This window comes from Aquarana catesbeiana, linkage group LG05 (assembly GCF_042186555.1).
Source record: "Aquarana catesbeiana isolate 2022-GZ linkage group LG05, ASM4218655v1, whole genome shotgun sequence".
In the NCBI taxonomy this organism is placed as follows: domain Eukaryota; kingdom Metazoa; phylum Chordata; class Amphibia; order Anura; family Ranidae; genus Aquarana; species Aquarana catesbeiana.
The window spans coordinates 287,946,206-287,972,631 of record NC_133328.1 but is presented as its reverse complement, the minus strand read 5'-3'; the positions used below and the strand labels follow the sequence as shown (position 1 = coordinate 287,972,631).

Genomic DNA, 26,426 nt, shown 5'->3' with positions numbered 1-26,426 from the left:
AGGAAAAAATGAAGAAGGATGAGGGCATAGATATAGGGAGAGAGAGAGAGAGAGAGAGAGAGAGAGAGAGAGAGAGAGAAAGGAAGGAAGGAAGAAGATTTACACTTTTTTATGCAACTGGTGTGTGGATATACAGCCCATTCATTGGGGCAAACTGATGGACCGGAGGAGTTAGTACTTGATGAAATCAATAAAATCCCACTGGTTTAATAAATAATATCACCAGGATCCAGCATGTAGTTTTGTAGGAATATGAGTTTTAGTAAGAAATAAATGTATAAATGTTATTACCATGAGTGGCTGGGTGCAGGTCCATTTATTTGCTATATTAAAAATTGTCTGTTTTCATTGCTCTGTCGCATTGGGGCTTCTGAGATCATAGGAGCATTCTGCATCGCAGGTTAATATTGCTGCAGAGACAAAGTGCAATAATATCACTTGTACATTTTGCAGTGTGAATACAAAATACAATGGTATATTGGGCTGGGGTGTACAGGCCTATAATATGTATATGTACAGTCTGCTGTAAAAGGAATAAGAATATTTACAAAGAAAGAAACGCTGAAGTGTTGCATTAGTTACATTACAATGTGCACTAGTTTTGTATTTTCATGATCAAAACGTTACAGGCTACTTGGGGAGAAAAAAAAAAAGAGAGAAAGAGAAAGTGAGAAAGAGAAAACATACATTTGCCTAGTCTTGTTTGATTTAGTGATAGCTCAGTCCCGATACAAAAGGCACACAAACTTAACCCAAAATTGAAAAGTGAATAAATGTCCTAGCAGATTGCTGTGGTTTTGGACAATTGTGTGACTATTAGCATTTGGAGCAGGGACTGGGTTTAGGTTGTCATCCTGCTGGCTAGGTCAGCATTAACATTCCTCCTTGCCTCCAGCAAGCCCTCTTCTCTCTGGAGAGTACACTTTTGCTATTACTGTCAGGTACCCTTGACTCTCTTTTTTGCCCTTTTATCTGTTACAAGAAATTCGAGTTCTTCTGCCCTTTTCACTTGAAGACGTGGCTTTCTGTAAAGCCTACCCCTGCCACTGAGATCACAAGGTACAGATCCTCTAGAAATTGAGGGGTTTACTGTCAAAATGAAAATTTCACTTCAAATTATCTTGGCTGATGCACATTTTCCAGGGCCGGGGGCTGCTCTCTGAGTCTTTTGACAGCTAGATCAGCGGAGAGGTTCAGTGATCTCGATAATATCATCCAGGAGAGCGAAAGTCAATACAATGACAGCTTATATGACTGCATACAATCCAATTACAGCTACCTGTACAGCTGTGCAAAGAATCTGATCTACTGCTACCAGCTACATTCTTTAATTGCCAGTCACAAGTACATGGAAATAAGTCTTTGGAAATCAATGTTTTAAGTGAGTAAGCATTGTCAGGAGCAAATAAATATGTGAGGCTTAGAATAGAAATAAATCTGATAGAGCCCCTCCATGCCTGTATCTGTACTCTGTACATTGCTGTATACCAGATACAGGGCCAGCACAGCCATCGCTATACACTGACATAGTTAGAAAGTGAGATATGTTCTTAGTGGCTTATTAAGAAACTTGCTCATTCTCTCCAGTCACTCGTAAAAAGGAAAGAAAGAAACACCACCGTCTTTTTCTCTCTCTTGGCTGCACTCTTATTTTAATGTCAGAAACGTTAAATCATCTATCCTGAAATGTTAAAATATTCATGCAGGTTCATGGAAACCCCATATATGCTAAGGGAGGCATTAGACTCAAAACGGTGATAAAATCAGGACTTAGGAAGATGTGAAGTCATTGTCAGCAAAGTCTAGAGAGAAGGAAGTGTGAGAGGGCTACAAGAAAAGAATACTATATATATATATACAGTGTGATATTCAGAGTGCTAATATATAGATGGCGAAAGGCAGTGGTGATACTACTATGATGATTTACTCAAGAACACGATAGATAGATAGATAGATAGATAGATAGATAGATAGATAGATAGATAGATAGATAGATAGATAGATAGATAGATAGATAGATAGATAGATAGGCTTTGGTGAATGAGATAATTGTTGATAGCTGTATTGCAAAGCAATAGAAAGAAAGAAAGAAGGAAAGATAGGTGTTGGCAAGGTGATAAAGAAAGAAAGAGAGGAAGGAAGAAGTAGGAAGGAAGAGAAAGAGAGAGAGAGAAAAAGACAGGAAGAAGGAAAGTTAGATATGTAAATATGTGTTTAGACAGACAGGCAGATAGAGATTGATCAGACTGGTTGTTCCCGACATGGTGCATTGTGATGTATGCAGTCTATATACACATCCAACTCTTCCATACACAACACACAAACCCCTTGTATACTCTCCCATACACACAATACACAGACCCCCTGTATTCTCTCCCACACACAGTATTCAGACCCCCTGTATACTCTCCCACACACAGTATTCAGACCCCCTGTATACTCTCCCATACACAGTTTACAGACCCCCTGTATCCTCCCTTCATACACTCAGTATACATACCCCTGTATACTCTCTTCATACACACAGTATACCGACCCCCTGTATACTCTCCCATACACACAGTATACAGACCTCCTGTATACTCTCCCACACACAGTATACAGACCTCCTGTATAGTCTCCCATACACAGTATACAGATCCTCTGTATACTTTCCCATACATACAGTATACAGACCCCCTGTAAACTCTCCCATACACACAGCATACAGACCCCCTATATACTCTCCCATACACACAGTATACATACCCCCTGTATATTCTCTCATACACACAGTATACATACCCCCTGTATATTCTCTCATACACACAGTATACATACCCCCTGTATATTTTCTCATACACACAGTATACAGACCCCCTGTAAGCTCTCCCATACACACAGTATACAGACCCCCTGTATACTCTCCCATACACAGAGTATACAGACCCCCTGTATACTCTCCCACACACAGTATACAGACCCCCTGTATACTCTCCTATACACACAATACACAGACCCCCTGTATATTCTCCCATACACACAGTATACAGACCCCCTGTATACTCTCCCATATACACAGTATACAGACCCCCTTGTATACTCTCCCATACACACAGTATACAGACCCCTTGTATACTTTTCTATACTCACACTGCCTCTCAGAAAGAGACCTATCAAATGGTAAGGACCAAGCCATGAACTCACACTCTACAAGCAGCTCCTGGTCATACACAGCAGGTCAGTGGCTCTGATCTCACAGACCATGATCTGACCTGTAACATACAGATTAGAGTCTGGCAATCAAACAGACTTGCCCTTTGTTTGTTTCTGATACAATTTATTGGAGTGAACAAATAGAAATACCGTTTAAAAGTCCAACATGTGCATGAGTGTAAAGTCAGGAGGAGTGCCATGTGTGAAATGAAGAAAAGGTCCGGATGATCCATTACTAGTCTAGCATGCTTCAACTGATAAGAAAACTCCTTCTTCTGGGTTTGTAAACTTCTGAGTTGTAAACTGCAAAGAACTCCAACACATAGTAGTCCGTGCTTTACACACTGGTATAAATAACTATCACAACACCAAGACTTTTTAAGAAAGAGAATTCAAACAAAGATGAATGGCTGAACAGAATATCCTAAAGCGGTAATAAATCCAAAAACAAAAATGTCATCTATTACCTATCCTAAATGTGGTGGCTGCACTAGATTTCTCTTTTAAGATTTTTTGTTCCCTTTATTTTCATCTGGGGATCCTGCCAGTAACACACTTCTTGTTTAATGGTGGCCATACATGCTTTAATAAACAATTTATTTCTTCTTCATTCAATCTCTTCTGATAGGAATAATTGAGCTATAATCAGCAATCCTCTTGATTTATATGCTGTACACAGGTAAGTGGGTTTCAGTCCATAAATTAATATTAACCCTTAAGCCTCGTACACACGATCAGATTTTCCACAGACAAAACCTCAGACTTTTATCCGAATGCGTGTGCCTGGATTTTGTCTTGCATACAAACGGCAAGGAATTGTCGGCCAACAAACACGAACGTAGTGACGTACTACGTGGTCTTTCAGCTCTTTATCGCCACCCTTTGGGCTCCTTCTGCTAATTTCGTGTTAGTAGAAGTTTGGTGAGTGTTGATTCGCGCTTTTCATTTTGCGCTTATCATTTAGTGCTTTTCAGTTTCTTCCTGAATGGCCGTTGGTCAACCATGTTGCGGAATCGGAGGAGATAACGTGTTATTTATTATTGGCCTTGGAGTTATTGCTTTGACCCAAGTCCAGGAAAAGGAGGAGGAGGAGTTCTTGTACCAAAAATTGGCTGCTTTATTAATAGTGACCAACTATGTCATATGCCTTTGCTGCGGGAGCTCCAGGAGAATAATCCAGATACGTTTCGGAATTATCTCCAGATGACGGACCCCTGCTTTCACCAACTCTTGGCATTGTTGACCCCCTATATTAAGAAGCAGGACACATGCATGAGGCTTTTATTTTATTTTTTGGTTGAATAATAATGATTTGATTTGTTATATTTTCTGTATTTTTGGATGCATAGAGTACACTTTTTGGTTCAGTTCTATTGGCAGATAGCATGTCTAATTTTATTTGTTTTCTTTTTTTGATGCACAATAAAAAAAATTGTGGAGAATAATACTTGGCAATGTGTTTTACTTCAACTGACAGTTTGGGAGTAGGCAGTTACATTTAAAAAAATACAATGTAAAATTGACAAGGGACACCAACATAGTTGTATCTTTGATCTTAAAAACTACGGGATAATGGTGTTGTGGTATCTTGCCCCCCAAAAAATTAAAAAAGCATAATAATATTATTCTTGATATAACTAGAAAAAAAAGCCTTTGAAAATACGTTCGCAATAACTCCATCAGTATCAGCAGCAAAGCAGCTTCATTATTATCCCATTAAAGAAGAAGAGAATGTGCGCTGCATTTTGAGAATTTCATATTTTTCCACGTCATGAATGTTAATTTTCCTTTACGAGCGCTAGTTTACAAGACCGACCCGCTTCTGGCTCGTCCTTGCTTCCGAGCATGCTTGTTTGTATTTTGGACTTTTGTCCAACAGACTTGTGTACACACGCTGGGAAAATCTGACAACTGACATTTGTCCACGGAAAATGTTAAAACCTGCCATCCAACATTTGTCCGCGGAAAATCCAACAACAATTGTCCGATGGAGCGTACAGTCGGATTTTCCACCAACAGCCTGTTATCACACATTTCCCGTCGGAAAGTCTGATTGTGTGTATTTGGCTTTAGTGTTTCTAAAGCGGAACTTCACTCTCCATAATCCTTATGATGCTAGCATTAGGAAATAGATAAAAAAGTATATCATATTTACTTGTTTCAGGCTGGGTTCACACTGCCGCATGGAGCGGCTCACAGCAGGAGTCCGGTGCATCCCTGTTCGCTGTTTCAGGTCCCATTTCAGTCCTAATTTTTGGCTGACTTCAGACCTGAAATGGACCAGAAGACGCACAGGACTCCTGTGCAATTCATACCCGAGCCGCTCCTGAGATGTGTAAACTGGCTCCATAGAGAACCGGTCACAATCTCCTGACATGTCAATTGGATGCGGGGAAACCTGCATCCAGTTCGCAATAGTGTGAACCCAGCCTTAAACTTTTTTTTTTACATTTCTTCAGTTACTTCCTGGTTTCTTGCCTAGGCAAATGATGTCATACATTCCAGAAGTCTTCAGGAGGGGAGGAGGGGTTTTCTCAGCTAGGCACACTCTCTTGCCTGCATGTCTGAGCTAAAGGCAGATGGATTCTTAAATTCCACATTAAGCATTTGATCTTACTCAAGATGGCCATGGGCAGAAATGCTAGGGGGTGATTTCTCAAAAAAATAAAGCATAGAGCTCTGGATGGATGGGGGAGTTTGCTTTGAATATTAAAAATGAATAAAATAGTGTTTTTGGTTTATGGTGCTCAGATGCAGTGAAGATCTGCTTAAGCACTTTCAGCAGCTGATTTAAAGTGATACTAAAGTCTCCTTTTTTTGTTTCAAAATAACAAACATGTTATACTTTTGGTTTTGCACAAGGCAGCCCAGATCCTCCTCTTCTTGGGTCCCTCTTTGGCACTCCTGGCCCCTCCCTCCTGTTGAGTGCCCCCACTGTAAGCAGTTTGCTAAGGTGGCACCTGAGCTAAGCTGCAGCTTTGTGTACCCATTCAGACACGGAGCTGTGGCCCGGCCCTGCCCCCTCTCACTCCTCATTGGCTTATTGACTTTGATTGACAGCAGTGGGAGCCAATGGCGCTTCGCTACTGTCTCAGCCAATGAGGAGAGAGAATCCCGGACAATCAAGTCACTCATGCAACATCGCTGGTTTGGAGGGAGCTCAGGTAAGTATTAGGGGGGCTGAGGGGGGCTGTTGCACATGGAAGGCTTTTTATCTTAATGCATAGAATGCATTAAGATAAAAAAAATATGCCTTTACAACCACTTTAATCATTTATTGGGTATGCATCTTCTTTATCTTGTATTCTTTGTCTATTTTACAGTTTAAGCTAGTGCCATGACTGCTGCCCCAGGTTCCCCGGGTAGCTCCTTTCTCTTGCAGCATTCTATGGAGCCACCCTTGCATGCAGACATTAGAGCTGTGTCTCCTTACACTGTGTGCATCAATAGAAACACACAGCCCAAACAGCCTAGCTTGGTGAGGCACTCCCCTGCTCCTCTTGCTTCCTCCGTTCTCCAAACAGACTGACTAGAGACTGCACTGTCCACTGTTAACTTTTTCCTGGGGACAGAACTAACAGAGCAGGAACCAGCAGCATTGAAAGTTGTAAACTGTAGGTCCTGGGGTAAGTATTTTAGCAAATTGTTTACTGGGGAATGTTTATTTTATTGTGCTCATGTTAAGCTAAAAAATGCTGGGGGTTTAATACTACTTTAGGATATATTTGTAACTTATGATCATACATTATTAATCGCATCTCTGTTTTCACCATGTAATCTTATAATCTGATCAATCAAGATGCAACTGCATTAATGAACAAAATATCTCAGGGCTGCTGATCAATGCAAAACAATCAACAATTTTCTGCCCTGGCTGATCAAACTTAGGTTGGTCAAATGCAATCTAAATTGATTGGAAGGAAAGTTATGGCTATCCAGTTGTTTGCAGATTTCATTGTTTTGAAATAATTGCACATCAATCAGATAAAACAATAGTGTGGATGGAGGAGCAAAAGAGACACCTTAGTATAGCAGCATTTTCACACCGTAGAGAGGGTATTGTTTGATTGACTGGCAGATTTAGACTTGACTAATATATTAAAGTGAACTCCATATCTAGATTCCATCATACAGAGATACCTTCGATATAAATCTGTCACTGGTATTGAACCTCAATGTGTTTCAACACATAAAGAATCTTCATCAGGAATAAACAATGAAGTAAAAAGCCCGTTGATGCATAGTAAACGAGTGAGTGCAAATCCAAGGGAAACCCTGAGATGGAAAGGTGTAATAAAAGGCATACCAAGCCCAGCCACACCCTCAAAACAAGGATGGAATGATTGCCTAATATCTATGAGAGGAAAGCCTCTAAATGTCAGGCCATGGCCACGCACACACAGTGCTCTTTTACTATGCATCATTGGGCTTTTTACTTCATTGTTTACTGCCTGATAAAGACTCTCTATGAGTTGAAACACGTTGAGGTTCAATACCAGTGATAGATTAATATTGAAGATATCTCCGTATGATGAAATCTAGGTATGTCATATAAACCCATGATGTTTTTGATTGCAGTCTTTTATTCTGTGTTAAATTTTTTTATCTGTATACATTTTTTTTATCTGTATTGAAAAAAGAAATATACTTTTTACTAATTCCTTATTGTTTTGGGTATTGTTTTGTTTTGTATACAATATCCAATTAGGAATGAGGTACCCATATATGGAAATGGTTTGGTGAAAGCACTACGATTATAAAGTGAACTCCAGCTAACACATTTAAGCACCTACAGCAACAGTTTTTCGTTTGGGCTAAAGGATTTACATAAATGAATAAAAGCTAACCATCCTGTCAGTGGTTTGTCTCAACCGACCAACTGCCACTTTTGCTGGACAGCTGGTCTGTTAAAAGAAGTTAATAAAGGTAAAAAAAAAGCCTATAAAAAGAAACAAATGCAGCCACCACATCAAGAATTGGTAAGCTGCAATACATCACAGTTTGTTTTTGGGTTTAAAACCACTTTAAATGTCATTGGAAGGGCTTTACTCTGGCCCCAATCTGAGATTAATGTTCTCTGTCTCTGCTATAAAGTTTCAGCTTCACATTTAACAAAGTTACGAGCAAAACATTTTGCTGCCAGATTTGGGGAATGCAATAAACTCTTTGTTTGTGTCATGTCCTTTAGTTATAGTGCTAGGGTTCCCAACGGAACGTCCTAAGGAGCCAGCTTCAAGAACGTTTCCTTTGGTGGTGGCCCAAGAAACGGTGGTGTTGGTGAGGGCCTGGTTCAAAGTGCTGTGTCTGAATAAAGGGTCATGAAACACCCCATCAACCCAGTTTCTGAGACTGGTTACAGGGGAATCTTGACGCCTGTCGATAACACAGACTGGTGTGGAAACAGCAGAAGAAGATGAGGATGAAGAAGGTGAAGACAACCCTTGGTGCTTTAGCATACATGATGGGTATTCAGTTTGATTTAAGGAGGTGGCAGTGTGAGCTAGTGACCATATTCGTGGTTTAGAATCCAGGTGTTGTTGACTCTGCTGTGGAAAACATAGTTTGGATTCACAGGCTCTCTGTCTAGCTCTCATTAAGTCTTGCTCACATTCATCAACAACGCTTTTGAGACAATTCTTAGCCCGATCAAGTTCTTGGTCTACTGTTGATGCCCTTAAAGGCATCTTAAGCAGTACATCTTTGCAATGTTCATTGAGGCAATCTCTGGTCCTCATTTGGTGTCCTTCCTGGGATTGATGATGAAATGGCTGTTTCAGTTCACATTCAGAGCTTTCAGACTCTATTGCATCAAAGTCATCAAGGTCACTCAGTTCCAGGTCTTTGTCTTCTCTTCCGCCACTTTCTTCTGCTGACAGAATTAAGATTGACAATTAAAGCTCCAATAAATCAGCTGATATATCATACTTAAAACTGCAATATCCTACAAGGGTTCTAGTTATACTGATCATACTGATATCTAGCACCTAACATTATCAATACTCTATTGTTCTAATTGGACAACAACGCAAGCCAATGCAGTCATATTTGATCAAAATCAAACAATAGTAGTCAAACATTACAACCACTAAATGATTTATTCCATTGATGTGTATGCTTGAACCATCTTAATGTGCATGCTTATGGGACTGGAGGAAGCAATGAAACCAGACATCAATAGCATTAATTTATTCTCTTAGTATTCTGCTGAAAACATAACATTTAGTGTGCCTGATACTAGCCATAGACAAGAAAATGATATCCGAAATCCATTGAATAACATAAAGCTCTTCCTAGTGGTGATCTAAAGTAAAAATATATCTGTTATGCAATCTCTGACTTCAGTTCCTAAAATCATGTTTGGGCTAGCACCTTCTCACCGCCTACATCTCGCTGTTAAACCCAAAAAAAACATGGTGAGTGGCCTCACTTATCAATTATAAGGCATAGGAGAGTTTGAGGCTTGTAGGCAACTCTGTAAACCATCAAATAAGATGTGCCTTTAGATATGGAATAGTATTTCTTTATGCCATTTATAAGAACACCTCTACCTGTTTGGTGAGTGGTGAAAAGGTAAATGAGAAACTAAAAAAAAAAAGTTTGCATATCTTGTTTTTACAATTTTTATATATTCAGCATCACAGGGTACTTGGAAATCTCCCTGCGCCTTCATCTCTTGCTAAGGAACACTTTGTCCCTGGAAGTGTCATTATCTCCAACCCAAAGTCAGCAGTATATTGTCTCTGGTAATATCACTCCCTCCAATACTTGACTCAGCAGTGCTCTTGGAAATATCTCTGACCCAGTCAACCCCATCTCTGCACAATAGTGCACTTAGAAATATTCTTATCTCTGCATCCCAAAATGAGCTGCATATTTATTTATTTCAGGGACTTATTTATTTATTTCAGGTACTTATATAGCGCTGTCAATTTACGCAGCGCTTTATATATACATTGTACATTCACATCAGTCTCTACCCTCAAGGAGCTTACAATCTAAGGTCCCTAACTCACATTCATACATACTAGGGACACTTTAGACAGGATCCAATTAACCTACCAGCATGTCTTTGGAGTGTGGGAGGAAACCGGAGTACCCGGAGGAAACCCACGCAGGCACAGGGAGAACATGCAAACTCCAGGCAGGTAGTGTCGTGGTTGGGATTCGAACCAGCGACCCTTCTTACTGCTAGGCGAGAGTGCTACCCACTACATCACTGTGCCGCCCACTTATATATTGTCGTCAATTTACGCAGTGCTTTATATATACAGTGCTATGAAAAGGTATTTGCCCCTTCCTGATTTTTTTTTTTTTTTACATATTTCTCACACTTAAATGAATCAGATCATCAAACAAATTTTTATTATAACACAAAGATAACCCGAGTAAATCAAGATGCAGTTTTTAAATTATTATTTAATTTATTAAGGAAAAAAATTCTGTTCAAACCTGCCTGGCCCTATGTGAAAAAGTAATTGGCCCCTCCCATGTTGAATCATGAATGAACTGTGATTAACCACAATTTTTTGGAAAGCAAAGTTAAATTTCACTTGCCACACCCAGGCCTGATTACTGCCAGAGCTGTTGAATCAAGAAATCACATAAATAGAAGCTGTCTGACAAAGTGAAGCACGCTAACAGATCACAAAAAGCCACGCATCATGCCACAATCTAAAAAAATTCAAGAACAGATTAGAAACAAACATGTATCGGTCTAAGAATAGTTTTAAAGTCATTTCTAAGGCCTTGGAACTACAGTGAACCACGGGGAGAGCCATTATCCACAAATGGAGATAACTTGGAACAGTGGTGAACTTTCCCAGGAGTGGCTGGTCTACAAAAATTACTCCAAGAGCATGATGACGACTCATCCAGGAGGTCATAAAAGAACCCAGAACAACATCTAAAGAACTGCAGGCCTCACTTGCCTCAGGTAAGATCAGTGTTCAGGATTGAACAATGAGAAAGCGACTGGGCACAAATTACATCCATGGGAGAGCTCCAAAGCCAAAGCCACTGCTGACCAAAAAGAACACAAAGGCTCATCTCACATTTACCAAAAAACATCTTGATTATCCCCAAGACTTTTAGACAAATATTCTGTGGACTGATGAGACAAAAATTTAACTTTTGGAAGGCGTGCGTCCTGTTACATCTGGCATAAAACTAATACAGCATTTCATAACAAGAACATCATACCAAGAGTCAGACATGGTGGTGGTAGCGTGATGGTCTGGGGCTGCTTTGCAGCTTCAGGACATGGACGACTTATCATAATTGATGGAACCATAAATTCTGAGCTCTACCAGAAAATCCTAAAGGAGAATGTCCGGCCATCAGTTTGTGACCTCAAGCTCAAGTGCACTTGGGTTATGCAGCAGGACAATGATCCAAAATGATCCAAAAACACAACAGCAAGTCTACCTCCAAATAGTTCAAAGCAAAATTTAGATTTTGGAGTGGCCTAGTCAAAGCCTGGACTTAAATCCAATTGAGATTCTGTATCATGACCTTACACAGGCCGCAGTGGCGTAGCGTGGGTTGTCAGCACCCGGGGCAAGGCAAGTAATTTGCGCCCCCCTCCCCTAACCTGCGGACTTTTATCACTCCCCAAGTCCCTTCAAATACAATAGTACTGACCTACCTGATTCCTATACTGACCATTACACACTACACTGACCACTATACTATACTGTCCACTACACTAAGAACTACACTGACCACTACACTACACTGACCACTACACTATGCTGTCCACTACACTGAGAACTACACTGTCCACTACACTATACAATACTGACCACTATACTACACTGACCACTATACTGTCCACTACACTGAGAACTACACTGACCACTACACTAACCACTACACTACATTGACCACTATACTGTCTACTACACTACACTGACCACAATACTACACTGACCACTATACTACACTGTCCACTATACTAGACTGTCCACTATACTAGACTGTACTGACCCTTATACTACACTGTCCACTACACTATACTGACCACAATACTACACTGACCACTACACTGTACTGACCACTACACTGTACTGACCACTACACTAAGAACTACACTGACCACTATACTGTCCACTACACTGAGAACTACACTGTCCACTACACTATACAATACTGACCACTATACTACACTGACCACTATACTGTCCACTACACTACACTGACCACTATACTGACCACTACACTGAGAACTACACTAACCACTATACTGTCCACTATACTATACTGACCACTACACTGAGAACTACACTACATTGACCACTATACTGTCTACTACACTACACTGTCCACTATACTACACTGTCCACTATACTACACTGTCCACTATACTACACTGTCCACTACACTATACTGACCACTACACTACACTGACCACAATACTACACCGACCACAATACTACACTGTACTGACCACTATACTACACTGACCACAATACTACACTGTCCACTACACTGTACTGACCACTACACTACACTGTCCACTACACTATACTGACCACAATACTACACTGACCACAATACTACACTGTCCACTACACTACACTGTCCACTACACTATACTGACCACAATACTACACTGACCACTACACTATACTGACCACAATACTACACTGACCACTACACTGTACTGACCACTACACTGACCACAATACTACACTGTCCACTACACTGTACTGTCCACTACACTACACTGTCCACTACACTACACTGTCCACTACACTACACTGACCACTACACTACACTGACCACTACACTACACTGACCACTACACTACACTGACCACAATACTACACTGTCCACTACACTGTACTGACCACTATACTACACTGTTCACTACACTGTACTGACCACTACACTGACCACAATACTACACTGTCCACTACACTGTACTGACCACTACACTACACTGTCCACTACACTACACTGTCCACTACACTGACCACTACACTAACCACTACACTACACTGTCCACTACACTGTACTGACCACTATACTATACTGTCCACTACACTAAGAACTACACTGACCACTACACTACACTGACCACTACACTACACTGACCACTACACTACACTGTCCACTACACTGTACTGACCACTATACTACACTGTTCACTACACTGTACTGACCACTACACTGACCACAATACTACACTGTCCACTACACTACACTGTCCACTACACTGACCACTACACTAACCACTACACTATACTGACCACAATACTACACTGTACTGACCACTACACTACACTGTCCACTACACTACACTGACCACTACGCTACACTGACCACTACGCTACACTGACCACTACGCTACACTGACCACTACGCTACACTGACCACTACGCTACACTGACCACTACACTGTCCACTACACTACACTGACCACTACACTACACTGACCACTACACTGTCCACTACACTACACTGACCACTACACTACACTGACCACTACACTGTCCACTACACTATACTGTCCACTACACTACACTGACCACAATACTACACTGACCACAATACTACACTGACCACTACACTACACTGTCCACTACACTACACTGACCACAATACTACACTGACCACTACACTGTACTGACCACTACACTGACCACAATACTACACTGTCCACTACACTGTACTGACCACTACACTACACTGTCCACTACACTACACTGACCACTACACTACACTGACCACTACACTGACCACTACACTACACTGACCACTACACTATACTGACCACAATACTACACTGTCCACTACACTGTACTGACCACTACACTACACTGACCACTACGCTACACTGACCACTACGCTACACTGTCCACTACACTGTCCACTACACTACACTGACCACTACACTGTACTGACCACAATACTACACTGACCACAATACTACACTGTCCACACCACTATACTGACCACTACACTATACACTATACTGTCCTGCCTAGTCTTCCTATACTGACACTACATATACGGCGCCTGTCTCTTCTCTCCCCCCCCCCCCCCGTTTATCTATTTCTTACCTTATTGTGTTGCATCGGTCTGGAGGATGAGAAGACATCTGCCCCGGCGCTCACACTCTCGTCTCCCCTGCGCTCCGGCCGCCATATTCATTTTTCCCGGCGCACTGTGATTGGGCGAATGGGGGTCATGTGCGGAGGCGGGACTTCAGGAGCGACTGTGATCGCGGATAGGCCAGCCCCACGCCGCACATGACCCCCATACGCCCAATCACAGGGCGCAAAACACTAGACATGGCGGCGGAGCGCGGGGGACACAGGAAAAGAAATTAGGAGGAGGCAGCCAGTAGTGACACTACTGGCACGAAATTGCGCCCCCCTAAATTTCGCGCCCGGGGCCACGGCACCCCCCGCACCCCCCACGCTACGCCACTGACAGGCCGTCCATGCTGGAAAACCCTCCAATGTGGCTGAATTAAAACAATTCTGCAAAGAAGAGTGGGCCAAAATTGCTCCACAGCAATGTGAAAGACTCACTGCCAGTTATCGCAAATGCTTGATTGCAGTTGTTGCCGCCAAGGGTGGCACAACCAGTTATTAGGTTTAGCGGGCAATTACTTTTTCACATAAAGCTAGGCAGGTTTGGACAGCTTTTTTCCCTTAATAAATTAAACTATCATTTAAAACTAAACTACATTTTGTATTTACTCCGGTTATCTTTGTGTAATAATACAATTTGTTTGATGATCTGGGTCAATGAAGTGTGACAAATATGCAAAAAACATAAAAATCAGAATGGGGGCAAATACTTTTTCACAGCATTGTATATTGTACATTCCCATCAGTCCCTGCCCTCAAGGAGCTTACAATCTAAGGCCCCTAACTTACATTCATATATACACATACTAGGGCCATTGTAGACAGAATCCAGTTAACCTACCAGCATGTCTTTGGAGTGTGGGAGGAAACCGGATTATCCGAAAGGAAACCCATGCAAGCACAGGGAGAATCTGCAGATATAACTCTCCCCATCTCTAACTTGGCAGTGTAGTGTCCTGAAAATCACTCTCCCCATCCTTAACCCAGTAGTAACCTTTCTATCATCATTGCCTCCATACTCAGCTCAGCAGCACATTTTTTCCAGAAGTATTATACTCTAGCACTCTTTGCTGCTTGGAGAACCACTGTCCTGGATTGTATCGTATCATTCCTGTGTTAATTAAGGACAAGTGCAAAACACATAGGACAGCTAATGGTATAGAAAAATTACGCAGCAGGACTTAAAGTAGAAATTCAGCCTAAAACTAACTAATTCTAAATCTACTGACACATTCTAAGACTAATCTATCTAACCCTGTAAAGCACAAATCGCTATACATACCTTTTCTGCAGCCAGTCCCACACTGAGCTGTTAGTGACGGCTTCTCTGTTTAGGCATATGCAGGAGAGGCAGCCGACAGCAAAGCTCCATAGTAAATCTATGAGTGACATCACTTCCCAAGCATTTCCCAGCCCTTGTCGGCTTTCTCTTCCACACAGCATCTGCCGCTGGAGACCAGACCGGGTTGGCAGCAGAAAAGGTATGTATAGCGATTTTTGCTTTACAGGGTTAGATAGGTTAGTCTTATGCCCCGTACACACGGTTGGACTTTGTTCGGACATTCCGACAACAGAATCCTAGGATTTTTTCCGACGGATGTTGGCTCAAACTTGTCTTGCATACACACGGTCACACAAAGTTGTCAGAAAATCCGATCATTCTAAACGCGGTGACGTAAAACACGTACGTCGGGACTATAAACGGGGCAGTGGCCAATAGCTTTCATTTCCCTTTTCATTATTTAGGGGGACTTGGCAGGGCTGCTCTCTCTCTCCAACCCTTTTTGTGATTGGAATAGAGCCGGTGATAGAGGCTTTACGCACTTCCCCCCAATATTAAGGGATTGCGGATTGGCTGGTTGGAGGAGAGGGTAGCCTTGTATGCAGATGACCTTTTATTATTTTTGAACAATGCTGGACCCTCGCTTCAAGGGGCCTTGGAGATACTGAATTCATTTTCAACGGTTACAGGATTGAAGGTAAATTGGACTAAGTCCTTGTTGTTTCCATTAGACACGGAGGCCCGTAGCACGGCTTTGAATGATATTCCACTGCAGTGGGTAGAGAATTTCAAGCATTTAGGAGTTTTAATTCCCCGCCAAGCTTCTGAATTTATTTCTTTGAATTTGACTCCTATTCTAGGAGACATTGGGTCAAAATTGAAAGAATGGAAGTCGCTACCATTGTCCTTATTGGGATGTATTAATCTCTTAAAAATGAAAATTATACCAAAATGTATGTATTTATTTAGACATTCTCCTCAGTGGCTCCCTGTATCCCTTTTTACAAGATTAAATCAGCTTTTTTCATCTTTTTTATGGAGATCAAAGAACCCCGGGTATTAATTAAGCACCCTGATGCGCCCTTGTGAACAGGGAGGCTTAGCTTTTCCGGGTTTATATAAATACTTTTTGGCCACTCAGCTGGTTATGGCCATATGGTGGCTAAGCCCATATTTTTATAACTCCTCTACTCGGCTGGAAGCAGCAGTGGTTGGTTCCATAGACGCTCTTAAGGTACTTTTATTTATGGACCGTAGGGCGTCCTACCAGGTGACTACTCTCATGTTAATACTATTCGAGCCTGGGAGGCTGGTCTTAGATGCGAGTGTTATTCAAAGGGTGCGATTTCTCCAAATACCCATCTATGGTTTAATCCTACTCTTCCTCTATTTTTTTAAAGTACCAGAGCCTATTGCATGGACTAAATATAATATTAAATTACTTTCTCAAGTGGTTACTAATCAGAAACGATCTACTTTGTCTACACTTACTTCAACTTTTAAATTACTTAGTTCCCATCTATTTTGATATTTCCAGCTTCTCCACACTTTTCATACACAGTTTCCCCAGGAGAGTTTAATGATGATACAATCCACTCTGGAATCAGTACTTAGGTCTGAGTGGCTGGATAAGCCTACCTTGAGACTGTACTCTCATCTTACTTTAATTTCTATTTTGCCACTAGAGGGTTTTCGAGCTAGGTGAATGCGAGATATACCAGATTTGGATATGGAGTATTGGAGTGGTGTGTGGGATATCCCTCTGCGATCTCTGGTATCCTTGAGAGACCTCATGATCCTATTTAAATTGTTATATATATATATATATATATATATATATATATATATATATATATATATATATTATGCCTTATAGGCTTCAAAAGATAAATCCTGGGTGCTCTTCTAAGTGTTGGAGGTGTGGAGTATCTCAGGGGGATTTCACACATATCTTTTGGACTTGCTCATATATAGTTATTTTTTGGGTGGAAGTGGTGGATTTATTGAATTCTATCACCTCTGCTCCTGTACCGGTTTCAATGTCTGTTTGCCTGCTGGGTTTGGTAGAAGCTATTATCCCTACAGTGACCAAGCGATTTGTATTTGTTAATAAAACATTATCTATGCAAGAAAAGCCATTGCTTTGCATTGGAAGAAACCTTGTTCTCCTACGCTTTTATATTGGAAACAATTGATAAATAATAATCTCCCACTGTATATAGTAAGTACGATAAAGTCTGGGCAAAGTAGCTGGATAAATCATACATGGCATCTAATACAGACGGGTAATTAATCATAATCTGGGTGTTTCTTTATAGGGGATGCTTGGGGCTACTGGTGATAGAAGGGACTAATGCTTGATTCCTCTTTTTTTCTTACTAACTATATGGGGTGAGGTCTGATATTTCAATGGATACATGGGATGGCCTAGATCTAAGCCCAGATAAAATATCCTCTCTGTTAATTATTATATTCTTTCCATTTTTTATTTTCATTTTGGATTGATAGCTGCAATGCAATGTGATTGGATCTTGACATTTCACTAATATACTTTAGGTTCAATGTGTATGATGTTTTGTTGTGTTTTGTTTTGTCTCTTTGTCTAAGAAATTGAATAAAAAGATTTAAGAAAAAAAAATGATGTAACTATGTAATATTAATGTATTCTATGTTGCACTGTGAAATATGTTAGCAATATATAAAATAATAAAATAGATAGGTGTGCATTTATGCCCTCAAAGATATTGTACGGCTATTGTCTATCTATCACTACTGTTTACTGGAATGTTTTTACAGATACACACACATTTTGTTCCAATAATAAATATATTCCATTGCATTGCATTATTTTTGTGCACTTGTGTTTACTGTTAGAATTAAATGTACAAACCCTCTATTTTTTTCTCGTTCTTTATATTATCTTTGGAAGATTCATCTTCTTCTTCTTCTTCATCATCCTCCTCATAAGGCCTCTTCTCATCTGAACACTTGTTTCTTGGCGGCCAAGTCATCTTGTTCTCCTTTTTCAGCCTCCTTCTGGCATTAGCAAACCACGTGGAGACCTGGGTGAGGGTCATCTTGGTGATAATGGCCAACATGATCTTTTCACCCTTGGTGGGGTAAGGATTCTTTCTGTGCTCCTGTAACCATGCCTTTAATGTACTTGTGGTTTCTCGGGTGGCATTCTTCCTTCGAGTACTCCCATCCATGGTACCATACCTGTAGAACATATTAACATTGCTCATATTTTCCACTTTGTATGTGATTCTTTGAATTATTCAGAGAAAAAGCACAGTGATAATATAAGAATTGCCTTTTCAGTAGAACCTCGGTAACAATGTCATACAGGCTTTTGAACTGCGTGATACTGCGTAGTTAATATCTTAGTGAGTGAACGTCATTTTGCCCAGGATATCTGGAGACTGTTTTTAAGAAGAGAAATTTGAATGACCTAAGGGTATGACTGTTAATATAAATATTTTCCTTTGTGCTCCTTTATTAGGCACGTCTCATGCTTTTGTTGATGAAATTGTAAAAACGTATAAAGACAGTGGATTGCAGCTGAATATTTAATGCATATCATACTGAAAGGTCACCGGCACCCATGTGGTCTTAAAAAAAGGGTTGAAATGGCTTAAGTGGTTTTGTGCTGCTATAGGGATAATAGACGCAGCAAGGTAAAACTGTTCTAAATCCCTTCAGGGAAGGTGGACGCAGAGCACTGCGTACTTCTGAACATATGAGATGGCTACATTATGATTCACCTAATACAAAGGCATTAGATGGTAGGTGAGAAGCGTTGCATGGCTGTTCATTTATATTGCATTGTGCTGTTCCCCAGCCACCAGGGCTTCTTAATGCATGAGATGAAAGCTGGTTAATACACTGTGAAACTCATGCATTTAATTCACATTGTTGTAGTTAATGGAGCTATACTTAGCATTCACTACAATATTTAATAATTGTAGATAAAAGTGGTATATTTAAATCATTAGCAAATGTAGGGCCTACTGTAAGATAGATAGATAGATAGATAGATAGATAGATAGATAGATAGATAGATAGATAGATAGATAGATAGATAGATAGATAGATAGATAAGCAACTATTTAACTGACAACCAGCTCATAAAAATTCCCAACAGTGTTGATCACTGCATCATCTCAGAGTAGAAGTCAATGTGAGATTAATCCTGTCAGACATGCAGCATCATTTTTGGGAGAAGATCCTATTGTGTGACAGGATCTCAGGCATGAAATTACAGGCTTGAAAAGTCATGATGTGACACAAGCTGTAAGCATGCAGCATAAGGTCAAATCCAAAAGTGCCGGACATCAGCTCAGTCAGTAGTTTGCATGCAGATTATTAAAATAAAACAAAAAAAAAAGTCACTGGTATGAAAAGCTGTTGTATAAACCTGTCCCACATATGAAATGGTTTTATTGCCCAATCCAAAGATTTGACTATGAGGTGGAGACAACCATAAGAATCATAACAATGTTTCAGGTATAGAAATACAAATGGCTGCTGTTTGAAAAATACAACAATTTTCTAATTATTTTTTTTGTAATTTCAAATAAATGTACTGTGCATGTAGCAGAGTTTACACCAATGTCACATCTATTCCACTATCCACTCTTTTTTACGGAATTGTTCACAATGGAAGTGTCCATCACTAAGGATTGTCTGCTGAGAATGATTTTGTCAGGTCACAAAATCAGTTTGTTATATATTTACAGGTTACCACCCATGTACGATTGTTTTTGTACATAAACTGAACCAATTATTGTTAGCAATGACCTGCTGTATCAATTGTCTGAACTGAGCAAATCAGCCAGATCTTGTGCTTTACTTGGGGATCCCTGTTATTAGATGTAAATATCCTTTTTTTTGCCACTTATTGAAATTGCAAGTCTTCATTGCATTAACGATGCATTGAGTAATAAGACTGAAACAGGCAGTATCTGAGCAGACTCAATAATATAACTTATAACTATTATCAAGCATATTAGGATTAGTTCTAAATTGGTATCTTGTCATGTATGGATTGCAGATTGCAATGATTAAAAAAAAGCATCCAAGAGGCACTGAGACTTTGATTTGAGTTCATACAAAGTAGTGAGAGGAGAGGACAAAACATTTCGGAGAGCTCACTGGTTTCAGGTTAGGCTGCTCACAACAGACAAGGCTACCCACCAGTAGGTACCCAGCAGGGTACAAATTAAAAAAAAAAAAAAAAAAAGCACTAATGGAAGGAGCGCCAGATCAAAGGATAGAAGAGGCCAAATTAATTTATTGGTTTATAAAAAACAGCCAACGTGTTTCGGGGGTCAGAAAAAAAAACAAAAAAACTTTATCAGTGATACAACAATGCACAATATAATATAAATATATAGTTACAAAGTTACATAGTAGGTGAGGTTGAAAAAAGACACAAGTCCATCAAGTCCAACCTATGTGTGTGATTATGTGTCAGTATTACATTACATATCCCTGTATGTTGCGGTCATTCAGGTGATTATCTAATAGTTTCTTGAAGCTATCAATGCTCCCCGCTGAGACCACCGCCTGTGGAAGGGAATTCCACATCCTTGCCGCTCTTACAGTAAAGAACCCTCTACGTAGTTTAAGGTTAAACCTCTTTTCTTCTAATTGTAATGAGTGGCCACGAGTCTTATTAAACTCTCTTCTGCGAAAAAGTTTTATCCCTATTGTGGGGTCACCAGTACAGTATTTGTAAATTGAAATCATATCCCCTCTCAAGCGTCTCTTCTCCAGAGAGAATAAATTCAGTGCTCGCAACCTTTCCTCATAACTAAGATCCTCCAGACCCTTTATTAGCTTTGTTGCCCTTCTTTGTACTCACTCCATTTCCAGTACATCCCTCCTCAGGACTGGTGCCCAGAACTGGACAGCATACTCCAGGTGCGGCCGGACCAGAGTCTTGTAGAGCGGGAGAATTATCGTTTTATCTCTGGAGTTGATCCCCCTTTTAATGCATGCCAATATTCTGTTTGCTTTATTAGCAGCAGCTTGGCATTGCATGCCATTGCTGAGCCTATCATCTACTAGGACCCCCAGGTCCTTTTCCATCCTAGATTCCCCCAGAGGTTCTCCCCCCAGTGTATAGATTGCATTCATATTTTTGCCACCCAAATGCATTATTTTACATTTTTCTACATTGAACCTTATTTGCCATGTAGTCGCCCACCCCATTAATTTGTTCAGGTCTTTTTGCAAGATTTCCACATCCTGCGGAGAAGTTATTGCCCTGCTTAGCTTAGTATCGTCTACCCACCCCTGACCATTCTGAGTACTCCCCATTTATCACCACCCTCTGAACACGCCCTTGTAGCCAGTTTTCAATCCATGTACTCACCCTATGGTCCATGCCAACGCACCTTATTTTGTACAGTAAACGTTTATGGGGAACTGTGTCAAATGCTTTTGCAAAATCCAGATACACCACGTCTACGGGCCTTCCTTTATCTAGATGGCAACTCACCTCCTCATAGAAGGTTAATAGATTGGTTTGGCAAGAACGATTCTTCATGAATCCATGCTGATTACTGCTAATGATATCATTCTTATTACTAAAATCTTGTATATAGTCCCTTATCATCCCCTCCAAGAGTTTACATACTATTGACGTTAGGCTAACTGGTCTGTAATTCCCAGGGATGTTTTTTGGGCCCTTTTTAAATATTGGTGCTACATTGGCTTTTCTCCAATCAGCTGGTACCATTCCAGTCAATAGACTGTCTGTAAAAATTAGGAACAACGGTCTGGCAATCACCTGACTGAGTTCCCTAAGTACCCTCGGATGCAAGCCATCTGGTCCCGGTGATTTATTAATGTTAAGTTTCTCAAGTCTAATTTTAATTCCGTCCTCTGTTAACCATGTAGGTGCTTCCTGTGTTGTGTCATGAGGATAAACACTGCAGTTTTGGTTACTGAAGCCCCCCGATTTACTCGTGAAGACTGAGGAGAAGAATAAATTCAATACCTTTGCCATCTCCCCATCCTTTGTAACCAGATGTCCTTCCTCATTCTTTATGGGGCCAATATGGTCTGTCCTCCCTTTTTTACTGTTTACATACTTAAAGAATTTCTTGGGATTTTTTTTGCTCTCCTCCGCTATGTGTCTTTCATGTTCTATCTTAGCCGTCCTAATTGCACCCTTACATTTCTTATTGCATTCTTTATAAATTCTGAATGCTGAGGATGATCCCTCAACCTTGTATTTTTTGAAGGCCTTCTCCTTTGCTTTTATATGCATTTTTACATTGGAGTTAAGCCATCCAGGATGTTTGTTCGCTCTTTTAAATTTATTACCCAATGGGATACATTGGTTAATGCCCTTATTTAATATGCTCTTAAAGCAAACCCATCTCTCCTCCGTATTCTTTGTTCCTAATATTTTATCCCAATTTATGCCTTTTAGCAAGGTTTGTAGTTTAGGGAAGTTGGCTCTTTTGAAATTCAGTGTCTTTGTGTTCCCTTCATGTTTCCTATTTGTGTGATTTATACTGAAACTAATTGACCTATGATCGCTGTTACCTAAATTGCCCCGTATTTCCACATCTGTGATCAGGTCTGTATTGTTGGTAATTAGTAGATCCAGTAATGTTTTATTTCTAGTTGGTGCGTCTACCATCTGACCCATAAAATTGTCCTGCAAGACATTAAGGAACTGGCGAGCCTTAAATGAATGCGCGGTTCCCTCTGCCCAGTCTATGTCTGGATAATTAAAATCCCCCATTATGATAACACTTCCCATCCTTGCTGCTAATCCAATTTGTGATAGGAGATCCGTCTCCACTTCCTCCCTCAGGTTAGGGGGCCTATAGCATACTCCAAGTATTATTTTCCCCTTAGCTTCATCCCTTTGGAGCTCTACCCATAAAGATTCCACCTATAAATGTGACTATGAATGTTACAGTGGATCAGTCATTATATTACATTTTGTAATTACTGTGTTTTGTTGTAGCCCTGATCAAGGGGAATTTTTCTGACCCCCAAGACACTTTTATCCTTCGGTCTAGCACTCATTCCATTAGTGCATGTTTTTTCATGTATGGATTGCAGACAAGTTTGGAAGCCTGCTTGGATATCAAACAGGTGAGAAGATCCACATATGATGACCATACCTGTATGTATGAGCCATCAACATACACCCCCTTTAATTGTCCTCTGCAGGTAGAATGCAAAACTTTACATAATGCAGTATATTTTAAACTGACTAAGAATTACAGATTGTCTGTTCTTTGTGTTTGGAATGTAAAAAATCCCTACACATACTGTATACTGTACTGATGTCAACATGCAGATCAACAGATTACATAATAACTGCATGTACCCTGACTTTGTGCAGGTTCCCTAAGAAAACTCAGAATATACTACACGCGCAGTAGTTACTAAACAAAAAAAAAAATAAAGTTTCAAAGTAAATTACTTTTTAAGTTCATTTACTGATTCAACTAACACTTGGCCAAGCTTCACTGAGGCAGATGCATTTTTTAAAAGCTGACATACATTTGCAGCTATAGTAGCAACTGTCTGGATATGGATATATATAAGGAGGATACAATTATTACACGTGAAGAACAACTCCTGTCAAAGATAAAAAGAAAGAAAGACAAAACATTTCAAGCAATTATAAAGACCACTTCCTAATGTATATCTAATACTGTATAGTATATAATACACACAGTGTATACTATGAGAGTATAAGATGCTGTCACTGTGACATTGGTCATTTAAAAGACACATGGTGTGCACATTGGCTCGGTGCAGGACTACAGAGCGGGGATGTGGAGTGGAGAAAACTGCTTTTTGCAACTTTCTACAGGTTTTGACATACTTGGATGGGGCTCTGTAATTTGGAGATCCCATAGTGTCTTGGGTGGGATGGAATCTGCAACCCAGTGTCCAGGTTTTGTGGAGGGCCAGCAAGGTGTGTGCTCAGGTGCACACAGCCCTTATAATGGAGGTTTAGAAATACCTCAGCACTCCCAGTTAGAGACTGCTTCTCCCAAGAGAGACAGGAGAGCTCCAGGAGTCTGAGAGGCTGCAGGAGGCAACTAGAGCATGTTTGTCTGCAAGAGACAGTAAACGGCTTGAGGGCTGAGGCTTGAAAGAAGCTGTGTGCATTAGAGTGAAGCTGTCGGCTTTCACGAACCTATGGTCTGGGTGACCAGTGGAAAGAGCAGAGGTACTGCTAAAGAAAGTATCCAGGCAGGCTAGCATTTTTCAGTTGTGCATGTTGCTAAAGAAAAACCCCTGTGTGGGAAGCCTTTATATGTTACGGACTTTCTGTTTTCATTTTTCATGCCCTGAAACTGAAATGCTGACTGATGTGAATCACTTGAAAACGCATCTACCACTAGAGCTAATTGCCTCCATGTTACAAGTGTTTGTCGGAAGCGGGCAGCTGATGGTGGAATCCAGGTCTGCGCTCCAATGATGAGTTCATGTCAGGAACTGTTGGCTGTGTGGTGAAGTGCAGCCAGGCAATGAGCATTGTGTGCAGGTAGTTTACCTGTGAAAGTAGAGTCAAAAATGTTTCTGCTGTGAACTGTGTTACAAGTCACTGAGTGTGTGACTGCAAGGATGAGGCGGTCAAAGCAGAAAAAAGATGCAATCCTTGCTAAGGCAAGGGAAAGGCTACCATAGCTAGAGGGTATTTCACCACGTGTCCCAGACACCCCAGAGAATTCATCTGTGTGTGAACTAGCTGTGGACTGGTCCAAACTGGTCATTCCAGGGGAAGTGAAGGACATTGTTCCAGGCCATTTACTGTCTCTTGCAGAAAAACATGCTCTAGCTGCCTCCTGCAGCCTCTCTGACTCTGAGTCTGGTCTTGAGACCTTCTGTCTTTCTTGGATGGAGCAGTCTCCAACTGGGAGCCCTGAGGTATTTCTAAACCTCCATTATAAGGGCTGTGTGTACCTAAGCACACAGCCTGCTGGCCCTTCAGAAAAACCTGGACACTGGGTTGAAAATTCCATCCCACCCAAGACACTATGAAATCTCCAAACTACAGAGCCCCAACCAGGTATACCAAAACTCCACACCTACACACTGTAGTCCTGTACTGAGCCAATGTGTGCACCCTGTGTCCTTTAAATTACCAATTTTACAGTGACAGCATCTCATACTGTCACAATACACAATACATATATATTTATATACAGACTTACAGTATATATCATCTATGATAAAATCAGTACTCCTCTAGTTATATTCTGAGCCCGTACTTACATATCTGTCACAACCCCAGCTTCAGGCACATGTTTAGGGCACTACACTGAAACCACACTCATTCCCTTTCCGAATTATCACTTAACTGTACACGCAGTACTATACTTACCTTTCCTGCCCAAGCCAGTGTTCTAGATTCCATTCATTTAGGAACATTGATCATGACTCTGCCTGAGCATATGTTTCTTACCCTTTAGCAATCAGCAACTCCGAACTCCTGCTTCCTCTTTCTCCCTCTTGCCCTACTTCACAAAAGAATCAAAAGACAAATGCTCTCACATTTGATTACATAATCATCTCAGGAGGGAGACTGGTACACCAGAATCTGCAGTAAAGAAATGTATAATATCAGGTATTTTACAGTATATGAATTTATAGAGAACAGAATTGGGAGGGGGAATTTCAGTATACTGTAGGTCTGATAAAGCCTTCTGACTGCCTACTTAAATCAGACCTTCACCCAAAAAGGAAGCTGTAGTATTTTGTCCAGGGACTGGGAACTTTTTTTAACCAGCACCGAGTCCTACCTCCTCTATCCTCCCCTCTCCCATCCGTTACTCCCCCACTGCCCGCAGCCTCATGAGACA

General features: G+C 40.7%; 1 protein-coding gene across 2 annotated transcripts in view; it reads right to left on the bottom strand.

The window, feature by feature from the left end:
- Positions 1–3,298: 3,298 nt before the first annotated feature.
- IRX4 (iroquois homeobox 4) overlaps positions 3,299–26,426 on the bottom strand; it is a 49,624-nt gene continuing 26,496 nt past the window's right edge. Inside the window, exons 5-6 of one of the 2 annotated variants that reach the window (XM_073630770.1) lie at positions 18,467–18,795; positions 3,299–9,064 (exon numbers count right to left, since the gene is read on the bottom strand). In XM_073630770.1, the coding sequence (XP_073486871.1) occupies positions 8,313–9,064; positions 18,467–18,795 (1,081 nt within the window). In that variant the 3' untranslated portion in view covers positions 3,299–8,312. The remainder of the gene's footprint in view (positions 9,065–18,466; positions 18,796–26,426) is intronic. The other variant, XM_073630771.1, reaches the window with a different exon arrangement.